The 17,691-nt window shown below is 42.8% G+C and overlaps 1 protein-coding gene across 3 annotated transcripts in view; it reads left to right on the top strand.

The window, feature by feature from the left end:
- SLC22A23 (solute carrier family 22 member 23) overlaps positions 1–17,691 on the top strand; it is a 116,931-nt gene that overhangs the window by 10,591 nt on the left and 88,649 nt on the right. For all 3 annotated transcript variants that reach the window (XM_074827337.1, XM_074827345.1, XM_074827355.1), the window contains exons 2-3: positions 7,974–8,077; positions 14,113–14,267. In XM_074827337.1, coding sequence (XP_074683438.1) covers positions 7,974–8,077; positions 14,113–14,267 — 259 coding nt within the window. The remainder of the gene's footprint in view (positions 1–7,973; positions 8,078–14,112; positions 14,268–17,691) is intronic.

The raw sequence follows: 17,691 nt of genomic DNA, 5'->3' as shown, positions 1-17,691 counted from the left end.
GATGATTATTTACTTAGCAAACTTCCTTATTTCCTCTCCCAGTGGGGAAAAGAAACAGATCTGTGGTGAGAGCAAGGTTGGGAACAGAAGGCTAATTGCTCCTGATTAAAGTGTGAAGTTGAAGGGTAGATGAAACTTTTCCAGTTTTGCAGTGCTTCAGGTGGCATCTCTATCTTGAGACACTCTGCTCGGTGGATAGCTTGGAGGGTCTTTTCTGCTTATGGCATAGACTAAAGAATAATTTAGTGCAGAGTGTTCCATTTAAAGTCTTTTTCAGGTTGGTTTACTGGCTCTGAAATGAAGTAGATTTGTGTCCTTTGGCATTTTTGAAGTTCTGGGGTTGTTCTGTGATTGCAGAGTTGTTTAAGCCATCTCACCACGCTGGGGAGATGGCTCTTACAGGTGAGCCATGACTGAAAGGCATTAGATATGACGCAGAGCATGCAGATGTGTGCGGTGCAGCTCGGCTGGCAGCCTGGTGCTGCCTCAGTGGGTGCAGGCAGGAGATGCTACAGTAACGCAACTGCTGTCAGTATCACCTTTCTGCTGCTGTGGCTGGGGAGGGGGGGAATGGGGCCACACGCATACTGGGTGCAAATGGGACAGCATTGCCCTGTTGGGCTTAGTGGGGACAGCCTGGTTAATAAGCTCACGATAACAAATGTAGGAGGCAGTGTATCTCTGCCTTTCTGATTGCAAGCAGCTTGACGCAACCTGTGCCTTAGGTGGCCTGTCTTCATGACAGAGCCGAAGTTTACAAACCAGGAAGAAGTGCTGTTTTACGTATTGGTGTTCACACAGCGATGTCTGGCAGCATAGCACCAAGCCTGTGTACTTTATTTTTAAGTCTGAAATATCAGACTTAAAAAATATACACTTCAAAAATCAATATGGAAATTTCACAACTAAGTCATGCATATTGGAAAATGCGGTTTTGAAGGATGTATTTCAGCAACTTTGTGTTAAACTTCAGAAACCATTACGGAAATTTGTGAAGTCCATGGTTGTGCAGTCCTGTATTGCTTTGCAGGGATGGAAACTGTTTTCATAGGTACGTAAAACTGCTTTCATACAACACTGCACATTCTAATTATATCTTTCTTGGAAGACTGCTAAGCACGTGTCCTCTGGCTCACGCGCCCTCTCTTCTTTCTCTCTCCCCACTCCCCTTCCCATGTCCCCAAAACTTTCGATTTTGTGGTAGTAGTCAGAAGTAGTTTCTTTTGCTTTATTTTTCAAGTGATACATTGCCCAGGCAGTCAGTCATGTCTGTAGTTAAAGCAACCTGACAATTTCTGTGTATGTGACCTTGTGTTCACTGTTCAAGAGTAATTTTCCTGGGCTGCAGCTTTCCCTGCCAGATGTCTGCCATGGTCAGAAATGGTTTACTGGTTTCCAAGAATGAAAAGTGAGGAAAATGCTGTTCCTGCTGTAAGAAAAATGAATTGGATAAGAAGCCGAACAAAACAAACCCTCGCATCTATTGAGTTAGCAAGCTCCAGTATACAAGGATAGGGACCCCAGATATGTTGGGAACAGGAAGGAGGCAGATGTTGAGCAAAAGGTGATACTCTGGTACCAACAGTATCTCTCTTGCTACCTGAGTAAAAGTTCTTGCAAACTTGGAAGGCTATAAACCTCTCAAAATACCACTGTATACTTGCTCAGTAGAAATTTGTTTTAAAAGGATTTATCTTTAAGAGGTCCTAAGCACTTAGACACTGGTTGAAGATTTTCAGAAAAAACATCCACTTATGATAAAGCTGTAGAAAGTTAAATGTACTCAGTGATAGGAAGTCTAGCATTATACAGAGAGGAAGTAGCTTAAAAGTCAGGTGTTGACTGTGTTGTGGGTTTGGGCATTCCAGTGTAGATGATGTAGGCTTCTTTGAGTGGCTGTTCAAAGAAAACAAACAACACAACCTCTCAATAGCTGGTTTGTTGTTTTTCCTCTGTTTTGTTGTGTTTTTTTTTTTTTTTCTTTTTAATGACTCTTCTGTTTTCCAGGTAAGTCCAGTTGTGTCCGATAAAAATGTAAGAACAGATGTAGTTTGGAAATGTTTGGTCCTCAATGTGGCTGGTGAAAGAGGAAATAATTCATTTTTATACCTTCTTCTCAAGTCCTCCAGGATTATTTGGTTTATTTTTTTACTCTTCTTAATGTTCCCAATTTGAAATGTGACCTTCTTGATACTTCCACCCAGCTGGTTGAAGTGCTGGTCAAAAAATGCCAGGTGTTCTCAGGAACACTTTATTGACAGTTAAAATACAGATCAGGGAGCGCTTTGCCCAGCTGTGATCTCGAAGGAGAGGCATCCTTACTCTGAACCTTGAAGGTTAAATAGTTGAAATGCTCTGTTGTTGCCATGGGTGAGAGGGAGGTAGAAATACCTATGGCAGTAAAACCACCTCAATTTTAAGTGTTGCAGTTGGGCTGGCACATCCCTCTGGGAGGCTTCTCCTGCAACCTCTTTGTAGAAAGTAAGTGTGCAGTTAAACCACACTAGAGTTGAGCATCACACCATTTTCTGGAACTTGTACACTTTCTTTAATATTAAAAATGCAGCTGAAGTGTCATCTTTGGCTGGGGGTTGAGAAGGGGTGGAGAGAAGCATTGTCTTGTAGCAGCCTGGAGCAAAATTTTGGTACAATGGTCCCCTGTGCCTGTAACTATGAGTACTACTCTGGTAGTTTAGTGCTGGGAAAAGGCATTAGTGATAGGTATATTACAGTAGAAGTACTGACTTCTTTGCTCTTCTTGGTCTGCTGACTTGGAACTTTTCTTCCAGGAATAAGTACCTGGAGACTGTTTTGCTTTTTGTTACGTATATTGTATGAAAAGCATAACTTTAGGGGTTTTTTTCAATTATTTTATTCTTTTTAAGAACAACTTTGTGGTTTGTATTTTTTTGGAAAAACACTCTAAGAGAATCTGAAAGCATCATAAATTTAAACTCTCACTAGATGCAGTATTTATATAGAAGATGGATTTTAGTGCTGTGCAGGGAAAATTGACAGGGGTGGATTATAAAAAGATGAAGCAGGAAGGAGAGGAGCAAAGAAAGATGAGACCCAACACACATGGACCTCAGTGACAAATGATAATTTTTTGTTTTCATTTACTGGTCTTAAAATTGCCATCTAATGTGCAGGCGAGCCTGTGGCTTTTCCCCAGGAGGGGTTTGGGGCTGCTGTGGTAAGCCATGGCATATGTGATACAGAGAGGCTGGGGCTCCCAAAGTGGGACCTTTTTTCTAGGGGTTGAGAGGCCACGCACGGTGTGTGGGGCACGTTATGTGCCTCAGGACAGAGTCTGCAAAGTCCAGCACAGCAGCCGAGTGCTGCCTGGCTGGGGAAGGACCAAGGGTGCAGCTTCATGCCTGACTTGGGTTCTTCCAAGGCAGCAGCGTGGGTGACCCTCTGGTCTCCTTATGCTGAAGCCAATGCAGAGAGCAGTGGAAGCAGAGCTACGATCCACCTGCAGACAGTTTGGTGAAGAGTTTGCTTGCTTTCAGCAGCAATCTGGGCATCAGTCATTGGAAATGGACTGTGAACCCACAGTGTGAGGAGAGGGGGTATGTCTGTGTCCAGCCCCGCTTCTTGTGAGCTCTTTCTGCCAGACTGGGTAAGTGTTGGACCAGAGCATCTTTCCTCCTGTCTCTTTTTTAGAACAGAAAGGGCTGCTTTGCACTTTTTGATTCTATCAAGGTGAAGGTAGAACAAACCAAATCCTTGGTAAGCATCTTAGTATGACATTTTTGCAGTGGGTATTCAGTGTGCATAGATTCCACTGACAGCATTATGGCCTCTGGAGGAAAAGTGCTTTCAAGGTAGGGGCCCTTAATTGAGACAGCTTGTGCTTGTAGTGACAGCATGCAGAAGACTTTGCATTTGCAACTTTTGTAACATCGGTGCAAATACTGACTCACTGCATGAGCTCCTCCAGATTTTCACCCCTTGCAAAGAAGTTACAGGATGTTACTTTTTGGGTGCGTTACCTTTTGCCAGATACCTTCCCAAGCATCTCAGGTTTCAAATAGTCCTCCATCTTGATGTGAAGCGTAGTGACTCACAGCACAGGTGGTGACTCATTGATATCAATTAAACATTAGGATCCTGAAGGTGTGACTCCTTTAGCTTTGACCAAAAAAAAAGCTGTCACAACATGAAAAAAACACTTGCAATGTATTGCACATCTGCATAGGTGGCAAATTCTCTGTTGCTGTACTGCTATGAAAAAAAAAGCTTTTGTTTGTTTAAATGTTCGCTTTCCACCAGCATATTTTATACACAGTTATTTTTCTTTCAGCATAATACAGTCCTATTGGTTTAGCAAGTCACTTTATCAGATCTCTTGCATTAGGAGGATAGATGGAGGACAAAGACAGACAAAACCCAGGGACACAAAGGAAAATCCCAGGGAGCACTGTAAATTTAGCAGCATCCTTCCTTAAGGCTGGGTGCTGTTAACTCCCAAGTGGGACACCAGGGGATTCAGCCAGAGCAGTTACAGGATTTAATGGTCTCCCTGCTTGTAACAAATTAATCTACCTTTTGTAAGAGGTGATAGAGGATTACTGTCTAGTCTCCAGCCAAAACAATCTCCCCGTGCAGATTTACTTGGAGTGCTACTTGAACTGTCATCAGCACTGCCCAGCCCAGCATTTTTTTCTGCAGGGACATGGAAACCTGTCACTCTTTTCTCTCTGAAGCAAAACTGACTGTCATGTTTGTAGGATAAAACTACTAGCAGTAACAGCAGAACCTGCCACAGCTCTGGGCACATGGTGAATACCCTCTGCTCTGCTGAGCCTGGGTGTATGTAAGGGGAGAGGCAGTGTTGATGCTATATAATGGTTCTTGCTTTATTTCTCGCTCTTCAAAGCTGAGACTGCAGTCCTCTGCCTTTGGCTTTTCCATGGGGAAGGAAAGAGGGAGCACAGGTCTCTAACAAAATTCTTGCACTTTCAGCATGATGAAGCCTTGCTGATTTGCTCTGCTGCTGTGTTAAGATGGGTAGGGACGATAAGCTAGCTATTAAATATGTATTTTTGTCCTATTAATGTCATCTTTACCTGAGGCTGCTTTTGGCTGAAGCATCCATTTTTCTTTTGTGCCTTCTCCTTATTCTGTCTCTTTGCTAGTCGAATGCCCTAGTGGCACCCACCACTGTCCTGCTGAATTCATTTTGGATAACTGCTTCACGGCATCTTCTCTCTGGTTTGTGACAGCTGCCAGAGGAGAAACCAGGGTATGCTTGAGCTCTTAGTACTGAGTGAGTAATCTGGGGTCATGTCGGAGTCTATGGAAGTTTGTGCTAAAGCAACTGTTGAAATATTTCACTATTTCCCTATTTGAGTCCTGTGAGGGTTTTGGAGAGCAAGAGATTTGGGGAAGGTCAGGAGCTGCCTGTGTCTGTCAGCACCTGTGTTAGGCTGCCCTTGTGGGTTTGGGGGATCAGTTCTGATTTACATTGGCCTGCAGAGTGAGTGCTTAACCAAGGGCAGGAAAGGACCAGATTCAGGGTTTGTAAGGAAATACATGTTTTTATTTCCAGAGAAGCTGGAGAGCTGGGCAGTAGCCTTAGAAACAAACAAATGATGACTCGCAGATAAGTTATCAGCAGGAGTGGGTGGATTTTAGGCACCACTGAAGGACATGCTGATAGATTGACTTTTCTTCTGCTTTTAAACTCTTCCTCTGTGTACCAGTGTGCCAAGTGGTTTGACATCTGTTGTCCTGGCCTGAAATTTTACAACAGCCCTTCATGAGATTTTGGCTCTTTCAACCATGAACTTTTACCTATGTGTAATCTGGTACTGCACGTTCCCTTCCTGGGGCTCATGCAAGGGCCAGCTATCTTTGACTAGCAATAGTAAGCTGTGAAAATGAAAAGACACCAGGACATCTGCTTTTTCCTTTTCCACTTGGATGACATTACCGTTCTTCTGACAACAATAAAATTAAAAATTAACAACTTGTAGAGATTACCTTGAAAAAAGTGTTCTTGTATAAATATGACTATTTTTAATAAACTTAATTTGTTCTCTACAAACAAAAATGATTTCTCAGTTTTAAGCAGCATATACATCTTCTGGGTTGTGAAAATAAACCTGGAGCATTTGAAAGCCTGCCTGGAGCTCAGATGTATCTCCCAAATTTTGTTTTGTTTATGGCTTGTCTGGGCAGATATTTTTCTTTGCTAACTGGAGATTGGTTCTATAATTGCAAATATTAGGAACTGCATTTCCCCCACTTGCTAAATAGTTCTAAAAAATCAACACCTCTGGAGAGCAATTCTCAATGCCTTACTGAGCTGTTGCTGCAAATAATTCATAGCTGTTTGGTGGAAAAAATACTTGCTCATACTACTTGCTTTTGGTTCCTTAGTGCCTTTAGTCTGTAGGTTGGAGGATCAGACATATATGTCCCAACTTCTACAAGTCAGTGCAGTGAGGAACTCAAAAAATACATTTAACTAAAACAAAAAGTCTGAGCCTGAAAGCTGGTACGTTTCTTTTGGCCACAAAAAGTGCTATACTTCTTGGTGAGACGGTATGTTGTAGGGAGGACGTCTCCTGTGGTGTTGAACCAGAGGGCTGAGTCAGTGCTAGCCTTATTTGTGGAAGGGCTGTATGTCATGAAAATGTTTAAAAGTGCAGTGCACCTAATTGAACTCTTGAGGGAAGCTTTCTTTTGAAGTTGCATCTGACTTTAAAAAATAAATTGCATACTTTTACTTTGTGTTTTTGGCCATGAAACTTCCTGGTGTCAGGAGGACTGCTACTATTACATTACACACAAACAGCCATTCTGTAAAGTTTCAGTTCTGGAGTATCTGACTCTCCAAAGTTAGCTGTACTTACTTTTCATGAAATGTGAATGGCTTCAGTTACCATCAATATCTGAACACTTCACAAACCACAAACAAACATATCTTCCTACATTTATTCAAGGGTATTAATAATAGCATCCACACTTTACACATGAGAGAGATTAAGTTATGTGTGTGAGGGCAATGAGGATGTTCAGACAAAGCCGGGAATGCAGCCTGGTTCTCCTGAGGCTCAGTCTAGTGCCTCAGAGGAAAATGTCTTGGAGTTTAGGGAAGTCTCACTAGAAACTTTGTTGTTTCTGCCTTTCTCATGGGAATGAGGCACTGCCCTAATGACAAGGTGCTTGAAACAGTCCATTTTGTCTTCCTTTGACAGAAAGGGTAATTTCAGTATCAGGGATAGCTTTAGCGTAGAGGTTCAGCCCCTGTCTGATCTCTGAGCTGTGACATGTCGCTGTGGGGGCTGCTGTCCCAAGGAGTCACGCAGCTGCGCCGGGATCTCCGGCTGCCCTGTCCAGCTCCGTGCCAGGACTTATCCTGATGAGTAGCACCATTAGTTAGTCTTCATCCCCTTCCACCATCTGGGGAATTGAGGTGCTTTTCTGAAAGCAAAAGTACCTTGATGCTTTGTCCATGAGAGCCTGGAGCTAATGGCCATCAGGGGTCTGTGGCAAAGCAGCTGCTTTTCCCCATGTTTCCAAGCAACCTTGAGAAGGTCAATTGGAGAACATGCTCTTAAAGTGTTGGGCTTGCTGCTGGTGGGCTTCACGGGCCTCTGGTAGGAGGTGTCTGGGGTGCTACAGTGAGACACTTTAGCTACACCAATACTGCTAATGTCTGATGGAGATCTGCCCCTTAGTCTGAACTCATATGGCCTGGAAATGGGCAGATTTAAGTGTTGGAAGTTGTCATTTTATAATTAAGGTTCTGATAAAACTCACTGAAGTAAATGAGTCTTTAACTTGCTTCTTGGGGTCTGGGATTTGACTTGAGAGGGAAAGCTTTCCTCTGCCATTTCTATGCACTCGTGCTAGGAATGAAATTTGGAAGCAGCTCTACACCAATGTTAGTATGTTTAAATGCATCTGAGAACTAATTTGTTTCAGTTTATCTGGCTTTTTTTTTTTTTTTCTTGCAGTGGGATCTTGTTTGTGATTCTGCCTGGAAAGTCCACATTGCTAAATTCTCTCTACTGGTAGGATTAATCTTCGGCCACTTAATAACAGGATGTATAGCTGACTGGTGAGTGGAAAATCTTTTAATGCAATGTAACTATAAATAAATAACAATATTAAATATTGTTTTGATTTTCTTCTACTTTATATTCATGACGAATCATTGCATAATGATCTTTCAGGTTCTGAAAGAAGCATGATGAATAAACAGTTTAAAACTGTGTGTTAATTGCTTGAACTGAGTAATTTATATCAAGGTAAATAACATAAACTATTTGATAGTTGGCTTAGTTATTTCCCCCTGACACAATTTATTACAGCTGTAACACTAGTACAGAATTAAGTATTTCCTAAGTGAAGGCTTTAGGGTTGTGTTTTTTTTAACCAAGAGATAGGGACAAAAGAAATTGGAAGTGGCATTGATTTGACTGAATACAAGACTAATGTAATGTCAACCTTGTGCTTGCACAGTATCTTTTGGTGGGTAGAAGGCTGTTTTTTTGCAAACCTTTCCATTGTTCTATTTTTAAAGTTCTTTTTAAGCAAACATTTCAATGTAGTATTAAGCAATTGCTGACTTATGTGCTGTTAATATTGGGGTATTAAATTAAAAGCATAGAGTGCAATTCCTTAAATTGCAGTAGTGAAAACATTATTGGATACCCCAGTTAGGCTGAGAGTTTAGCTTTTATTTAAAGAAAGGGTCTTGTAGTGCAAGAGAGGGGGGAAAAAAATATAAAGACATGACTCAAGTGACTTCAGTGGAAACTTGCAGCATCTGAAACAATAGCTCTGCAATGCTGTCCCAGTCATTTCAGTGGCTTCCAGCACAGTTGCCAATGTTGGTGCTTTAAGTGGCCCCAAGTTAACTCTTTTGCCATTCATTAAAACAGGAAAGGAAGAAGAGTTGCCTATTAGGGAAATCTTACAAAGCCTCAGCAACTCACTAGTCAGTTGGGAGAGAAAAGGCCCCCTGCAGCTGTGCAGTAATTTGGCTCAAGCATTTGTAGCAAAATTGTATCTTAGTTCTTGAATAGTCACTAAAAGTTTTTAGGCAAGTGAGGAATCATGACTTTTCAGTGAATCGGGGAATATGCATGATGAAATACAGTTGAATTTTATTAAAATACCAAAGTAAACCAGGGCTCTAACAATACGTAGAAAGTATAGTGGGAAAATGAATGAGCGATCTTACTTGGGTTTCCTAAAAAGGAATCAGTGTGGAGAAAGGAGACTTATACCCAAGTTAGGAAAATGCTGCTATAATTGACAAATAAGTCACAAATAAGTTAACAACTTGTTGCTTAAGTCACTGGCCTCAAGAGAGAATTGCAATAAGCAGATTTAATAGCTCATCCTGCTCTTCCCTCCATTTCTGTCCCCAGTGTGTACTTTGTGCTGCCATGTGCGCTTGTTGGACCCCTCTGCAAGCTACTTAGCTGAGCTAATGCAACATAAAATTACCTTGATATAAAAGTGAGGGGTTTTTCTCTTTTTTTTTTTTTTTTTTTTTTTTTTTGTCTAGTGAGTTTTGGAGAGCTTAAGGGCAATGTGGTTTCCAGCTGTGGTGCAAAGGAGAAAAAGGGTAACTTGGTGTCTGGAGGGAACAGTGACCCCCTTGCCTTTTCGTGGGTGTCCAGAAAGGACGTGGTTTGTTGCCACCGAAGCCAGTCCTCGTGCTCCTCCTCAGTCCCCATCCTTGCCATCTGCAGGGGACCTGTGCTGGACAGTCTTTTTGTCATTTAGCAGTAGCATTTGGGGCTGGTAAAAGAAGACCTAAATGGGATTTACTTTGCTATTTAATTACAACTTGAGTTTCCACTAAGGCAGAGCATTGTGTGGAGAGATAGATACAAAGGGGATTGTACCTGTAAAAAGATAAAAAGAAAAGAAGTTGGTCCCAAACCAGCAGGGGAGATTACACAGAGTAATGTACAAAAATGTTACAAAGTTTCAAAATCTGTTTCCATTTCACTTATGTACCACTCCCAGTTCAGATAATTAGAAGAGGCTTTGGTTTTTTTGGTACCACTAGGGTTTGGGGCTTTTCTTTTTCTTTTTGAAATAAGGCTTTTAAAACTGTACATGGCGAAGGTGTAGGGTGCGTTAAGGTCATTTGCTAAGCAAACTGAGTGGTTTGTGTTCAAAATACAATAGGTGTACACACTGTGATAGCTCTGTGTGGAAAACCTATAGAAAGAAGGCCTGTAAACATGTTCGGCTATGTGAAGACCGACTGTCCAACACCTGAATAAGTTACTCGGTCAACAGGCAGAGAGCACTGCTAGCAGTTTTGCATCCTCTGGACAGAGGCAGTTAAGGTCTCTGTGGAAGGCTTCCTTCTGGAGCATGTGGGCTTAGTGTTCATGTAGCATCAAGACAGTAGGTCTCTGTCTCTCATTGCCCCGTACTGTCCCTGCTTTTCATCTGCTCTGGTGCTTTTTGGAGCCTTTGTGCTGATTCAAGCCCCAAAGTGTAGAGAAAACCTGCAAAGAACAGCATGGAAAGAGCAGTTTGAGCTGCAAGAATCGTAGAATGGTTTGGGTTGGAAGGGACCTTAAAGATCATCTAGTTCCAAACCCCTGCCTTGGGCAGGGACACCTTCCACTAGATCAGGTTGCTCAAAGCCCCATCCAACCTGGCCTTGAACACTGCCAGGGAGGGGGCAGCCAGAACTTCTCTGGACAACCTGTTCCAGTGTCTCACCACCCTCACAGAAAAGAATTTCTTCCTTGTATCTAACGTAAATCAACCCTCTTTCAGTTTAAAACCATTACCCTTTGTCCTACCTCTATACCCCCCGATAAAGAGTCCCTCCCCATCTTTCCTCTAGGCCCCCTTTAAGTACTGGAAGGCCACTATAAGGTCTCCCCAGAGCCTTCTCTTCTCCGGGCTGAACAACCCCAACTCTCTCAGCATGTCCTCATAGGGGAGGTGCTCCAGCCCCTGATTGTCTTCGTGGCCGCCTCTGGACCCGCTCAAGCAGTCTGTCCCAGAGCTGGATGCAGTATTCCAGGTGGGGTCTCAAGAGAGCAAAGTAGAGGGGGAGAATCCTCTCCCTTGACCCGCTGGCCATACTTCTCTTGATGCAACCCAGGATACGGTTGGCTCTCTGGGCTGTGAGCGCACATTGCTGGCTCACAGTCAGTTTTCCATCCACCAATACCCCCAAGTCCTTCTCTGCAGGGCTGCTCTCCATCCACCCATCACCCAGCCTGTATTTGTGCTTGGGATTACCTTGACCTCAGTCTTCTCGGGGTGGCAAGGTACATGCATAGGAGCACAGGAAGAGCAGTTCTTGTCATCAAACCACTCACTCTGCCCCTGTGGTGCAACTCTGACAATGTTAGAAATATCTTTTTGATGCATCTGTGTATTGCACTGTGTAGATTGCAGATTCTTCAAAAGCCTGAGGTTGCTTGTATCCCTAGTTATTTACCTGTGCAGGCGGCATTTAGCATTTGATCTAGATGATAGTATGCAGTGTAGGCTGAGACTTTTGTGGCACAGAAATATCTCTGTGGAATAGTTTGGATGGCAGTAGATAGCATCCCGGGGCTGTTTTACCAAGGAGATTGTGTATGGTTTAATTTCTCACAAGCATTTCCATGTACTGTTAGATAATTCTGTCTACATATAAAAGGCTTTTTTTATGCTCTAAGACACCATCCTGTCAAAACACTGCTGGTTCACCAAATGTATGGCTGATAGCTGCCCTGGAGCTTTGATTTTTGAGGAATGTGCTGCATGCCTTAATGAGGAAAGAGACTAGTTTTGTGTCTGGGAGGAGGTGCTGGTGATGCCTCTTACCAGAGGGCTTATATGGCCTCAGCTGGCTTTCACAGGCCCAGGAAGGTCTTGGATTTCCTGATTCTTCATTAACAGCAACCACTCATTTGCATAATGGTAGTAGAAATTCTGTGTTCTAATGATGGAGAAGCTCGAGTACCAGAGGGTGGGAGGAGGGGAAGAAGGGGGCTGAAGTATGCTAAGCATGAGGTCTTTTTTTAATCAACATCAGGGAATGGCAGGTCAGGCTTGTGATGAGAATTAAGTTCCTAATTCTGAGTCTTTGCATAATGCCTTTCATCTGCAGAACACTTCCACAAATACTAATTAGTATGAATTACAGCTTGGCAATTACAAAAATAGGGCTGCAGAAGTCTGCACAGATAGCTGATAACACAGAGTTCATAGTTGTGTGTTTTTTCTGTATTCACAGTTTCATATGAGGTGCTTCCCCTCCCTGCCCAAGTGCTTTGTGTTCCATAAATATAAAATCTGAAGGACACACAGCAGTAACTGCCCCAGTGTCCAGCATGTTCCCAGTGCATTGCATATCACCGAGGCAGTGATGTTGTGTTCCCATCCTCAGCCCAACAGCAGCTTATCTTCTGGTGGGCTGGGTTTGTACGCTGATTGAGAGGAGTCTGCTTTGACCTTGCTGTCTTCAGTTTGCATGTTGGTACATTCTGTTTTAAAAACATCGAATGGTTGATGCCAACAACTTAAAACTTTGAGGTGCCCCACAGGTGATGCTACAGCTGAAGAAAATAGTAAACCTGTCCTCATGCAAGGAGTCATGATGTCTTAAGCGTGACTTTGAAAAGTGTGAATGATGACACACATACTGCTGCACTCTTCCAGTTCTCAAAAATGTAAAAAATTATAATGATGTCTCCTTTTCAGCCCTTCACTTTGTATTTTATTGATCTCATTCCGTTTTAAGCAAAGCAAAATCCAAAGTTCTAATTGTGAATGCATATGTATAATATAATTTATAGCTACTGGTAACAATCTGCTGAAATAGTTGAATAGAAACACTTCAGCATGTGAAACTGGACTAAGTTGTGAGATTTAAATGCTCCTTATTGTGCTGACATTCAACCTGATGGCTGGCTTGCAGCTGACAGACTGCTTTGAATGGGTCTGTGAAAACTGCCTACGAAAAGCAAGTTCATATATTCTTTGTGGAAATGGCATATGGAGCTGACTAAAAGGGATCCTCAGTTCCACTGGAAAACTTGTGGGAGTTGACAAGTTGAAAAATTTTGGAAATCTCCACATAATGATCCAATTCTTGCTTAAAAATAGCCATGTGCTCTGGTGCTTCGTTTCATTCTCCTTGCACAGGAAGAGTGGGGGAAAGGGGAATTATAAACACTAAGTATATGAGTAAGAGATGTGAAAATATCATGTTCCTTTGACATAAAAGAGCCAAACTCTGCAGCAAGTGCCCCCACATTCAGTGGCAGCGTAAGTCTTCCTCATCGGCACTGCACCAACACATGCAACTACAGGTTGCAGCTGCAAAGCCTGCCTGCAAAGGAGAACTGCAAATCCTCACACCCCTGTTGCCAGTAATCATTTTTGGAGTGGTTTCTTCCTCACCTTCCAATCGGGCTGGTTTTGTGGGTCTCTGCAGCTGCTGTGGGGATAAAAGGTGGAGGGACTTGGAGCTCACAGATTTCCTGTGAGCATTACTATCAGCTTTCTAAGCCTTAGTGAAGCAGCATGACCCTGCTTTGTGCTCAGTCCATGTTTGTTAGGCTTGCCCTCAACAACGAGGCCAGGAAAAGTAGTTTTTTGAGCCAGCTCCTCTTGCAGATGAGGCTGAAAAGCACATGTCTGTTGGGAAGAGGAGACCTCTGTAGTTAAACTCTGTGGCTGTGGACTGTAAAGAAATAGTAGTATACCATGCCATATAACACATAATACCATACAGTCTGTCGTGCTACTACAGAAAGCTCTGAGAAGTTGCTTTTAATCTCCAAGGGACTTGTTTATGGCCTTACAGTAGTTCCTAGATGTTTCCTTGTTTGTCTTTGGTGTTTTGAAAATGATGGTTAAATCAAGCAGTAATACAATGTGCTGTCTCTGCATAATCCCATCTGAAATGAATTTGTTAATGCAAAGCTGGCTGAGGAATCTGGGTTTTAGTAAGCAGGAAAAAAAAAATGAGAAGAATGGAACAAGCATTAAAAATGTGTGGCAATATTTGGAAGGGATTACATGACTTGTTCCTCTCTTTGTCAGTTGTAATGATCTAGCATTATGTCCATGCTGGCTTTTAACACTTTCTCCATACTTCCTTATTTTTAGGGTTGGTCGACGGCCTGTGCTGCTCTTCTCAGTCATATTCATTTTGGTATTTGGACTAACTGTGGCACTCTCAGTGAACGTGACCATGTTCAGCACACTCAGGTTTTTTGAGGGATTTTGCCTGGCTGGAATTGTCCTCTCCCTGTACGCACTGCGTGAGTATGCCTTTATCACCCATCCAAACGTTTCTTTATCAAGTACGTGGTTTGCTGTTCTCTGGCTTCTTGCTTTTGTCCAAACAGATCAAACCACAATCATATGGGCTGAAAAAGCTTTAGCCTGAGTTTTGGTAAGGAGGTAGGGATTTTACAGGTGTCTCTTTAACTTGGTACAGAGCAGTCTGAAGCTGTTCAAGAGTTCATTATAAAACAGTTATAAGGTGGTTTGGGTTTGCTTGTTGTTATTTAAACCTAGAAGTATCATCTGTGTTGTAGCCATAATGTGTAATGGGAGTTGATTTCACCTTGCTGTATTGAGCTCAGTGGGAGACTCCCCACTTTCGCTGTCTCTAGCAGTATGTGTTCTGGCACTTTTTCAGAAATTTCTGTTACTTGCAGCAAGAGATACTATGTCCCTGCCTCAGGATTGTGAAGTACAGCAGAAATATGTGAGAAGAAGAGCCTGAGGTCCTTTTATCAAGATTTTTTTTGTTGTTGTTTTTGTCTGTTTCACCAGGGAAAAAAAATAACTGAGAGAAACTTGAGGGAAAGCTTGTAAGAAATGTCTACATGCTCCTATCTGGGGTGACTGGTAAACTTGTAGCCAAAACATTTGAAAACACCTTTTGAAGGCCTTGCCTTTGAAGAGTACATGCATGATACCACCAGCCTGATCTGTGTCCCTTGGATATGCTCCGGAGAGCTCTGTCTGCTTCTGCTTTCTTGGCTGTTTGTAATTAACAGGTGGTACTGCACCAACAGAGGAAAACACAAAACTTCCCCCTTTTTATTATGGCTCTGGAAAAGTATTATCTAACTATATCCTGGAAGTTGCTGTACAGATCTTCATAAATTTTTATTTACTTCCTATCATAGATGATATCTAACCCATCAAGATTTAGCACAGTATCCTTACTCCTCATGGAGTGTTTCATAGTACTAAGTTCCAATTTTTGTTTTGTTTTTGCACCAAGGGGAAAGAAGCCTGACTACAGTACACAAGAACTTGTTCTGTATTGCCCTTCTTTGTTATAGCTGATATGATACTCAACGTATAATTTTTTTTTTCTTCTCTTGCCTTTGGTCATGTAATCTCTAATTAATTTTTCACCAAAACTACCACTGAAGCCATTGCACTTTTACTGGGAAGTGTTTTAACCTGTGTGGTTCTCATGGGAGGAGGCTTCAGTCATTACCAGTACGACATTCAGCTGGGAATTAGGCTTGTTGGAATTTTTCACAGCCTAATACTGCATGTTAGTGTTTTGTGATTCTTTTTTTTTTTTTTAAAAAAACTTTTAAGAGAGTCATTGCAACTGAAGATTTTCATGGGGAAATGTCATCTAAGTAAAAGTTTCATTATGGACCTTTTGAGATCAAAGCAAGAGACTGCATGTGTCACCTTAGATCAGACAGTAGCTTGCCAGCCAAGGCTTTCATTCAGCAAATAGGTAGATCCTGGTTAGTTCATGCTCTGCTTGATCCAGAGCAAGGATTTGAGTCTGATTTACACACACACACACACACACACACACCCCTTCTCTATAATTCAAGTGTTTGCTGTAACCACTGCTGTCTGGATAGACAATGCATGAATAGAGCTAGTAGGTGTTTGGAGAGATCTGTGTGAAATTACCTGCAACCTGAACATCTAAGGAAGTGAGAAAATGTGAAAGATGCAGGACCTGTGCTCCTGGTAAATTTTCTGACCTTCTGGCTGGGGAGGTGAGGGGGAGTGGGTTTTTCTGTATCAAATATTTTCATTTAAAAAAAAAAAGTTGTCATCTTGGTGTAGAGTAGTGGGAGAGGATTAATCCCTAAAATCTTAAGAGAATTAAAGTAACAGGAGTTTTTGTTTGTTTTGGTGACGGTGGTGGTTTTGATTTTAGTACTCATAATCTGTTAGGCTTCCTCTCAGTTTGGATTTACTATCTTTCTCCTTCTGCTGGAGTCCGTAGCATGCCATTGCACTCTTTTGTGGAGTCATCTTCTGTTTCATAGCCTCTCTTCCCTTTCTCTTAATGGCCTTGATTTCTTCCCCTGTAGGTTTGTTGCCCCTGAACTCCCAGCTAGCTGCCCTGAGCAGAACAATAGAAAGTGGAAAGTTTGATCTGCTAACACAGTCATTAGCTGAAGTTTTCAAAGCTACTGTGCAGAAGCAAACTGTATAGGCTTGCATTGCCTGCAAAGGTAATTAGCCTGCCACAAGGATCCTTTTACACTGTGTTGAGCTTGCTAGTTGTGCTGGGATTTATGGCCTGCCTAAGGGAAATTGTAAATAATAGTTCTGGATGCTTGGGAGTGGGAAGAGCACTGAAGTGCTGTCTTTAAAACGCAGCGCTGCCAAGGTTGAGTTGCCCTCACCATTCAAACCACCTCAATAGCCTGTTTTTCTACCTGTCTGTCCTAAGGTGCAGAGTGAGCCTGGGGACGAGCCTTGCCTCCTTCTGTGGAGGGACAGCACTGAGACGGAGCCACCAGTGCTCCTCTGCAGGCTTTCCTCAGTGTTGTAGTAAGCTAGCTTCTTGTGGCCTCCAAGGACAGCCTCTTGCCTGGAGCTGCTTGGGACTTGTCTAAAGAAACCACTTACAAATGTTGATTTGTTAAACTGAAAAGTTTTCCTACAGCTGCTGTAGTTTTGTTTGAAAAGATGTTTCAGGTGAAATTTCTAGTGAACCTGCAGGAAGAGACAGGCTTTGTGCAAGTGATGATGCTTGCTGCAAAGGAGGGAAGCAGAGGAGAAATGAACCTGGGGCTTTCTCCTGAGTGCTACAGGTCATTGCATCATCTAGGAGAATGAAAGGCAGTTAATCCTTTTCCACTGAACAAACACACGCAGCTTTGAAAGCCTTTTGTTTCATGCTGGTGTGGAGGCAGGGAGCTTCTGCCATCTTCCAGAAGTAGTTTCCTGCCTGGTACCAACCTTCAGTGGGTTCCTGTGCTCCTGAGCAGCTGGTCTTGTGTGGTGAGGCACCAGTGAGGTCCTTGGGAAGCTCTTCCTAGGAGGGCAAAGTGGCTCCTGATATGCCGTGCTCAGCAGTCATCTGATGCACAGAGCTGGAGCTGCCTGCTGTGATATACTAGTTAGGTCCCCTGCTACGTTTGCTGAGCAGACTTATGTGGAAATGGGCCGCCCCTTGTTGGAGGAGGGTGCTGGGAGTGGAGGCGAAAACTCCTGGAGAGAGAAATGGTGGAAGGGTGCTAAGGAGCACTCTGGCTGCAGTGGTTGGAAGGGGATGTATGGCCTGCCCAGCAGTTAAATGTAGGAAAGAGTGTAGATGGAGGGGTTGGACGAGAACAGGTTGTTTAAGAGAAAGCAGGGGAAAAGCTATTTTTTCTGAGGGTGCCTTTTGTTCCAGTATTCGCTGCTGTGTGCACGTCCAGGGAGGAAGGACAGGCATCCTGCACCTCCTGGCTCAGC

This window comes from Strix aluco, chromosome 1, assembly GCF_031877795.1.
Source record: "Strix aluco isolate bStrAlu1 chromosome 1, bStrAlu1.hap1, whole genome shotgun sequence".
Taxonomy (NCBI): Eukaryota; Metazoa; Chordata; class Aves; order Strigiformes; family Strigidae; genus Strix; species Strix aluco.
This window is presented reverse-complemented; position numbering and strand designations above follow the sequence as displayed.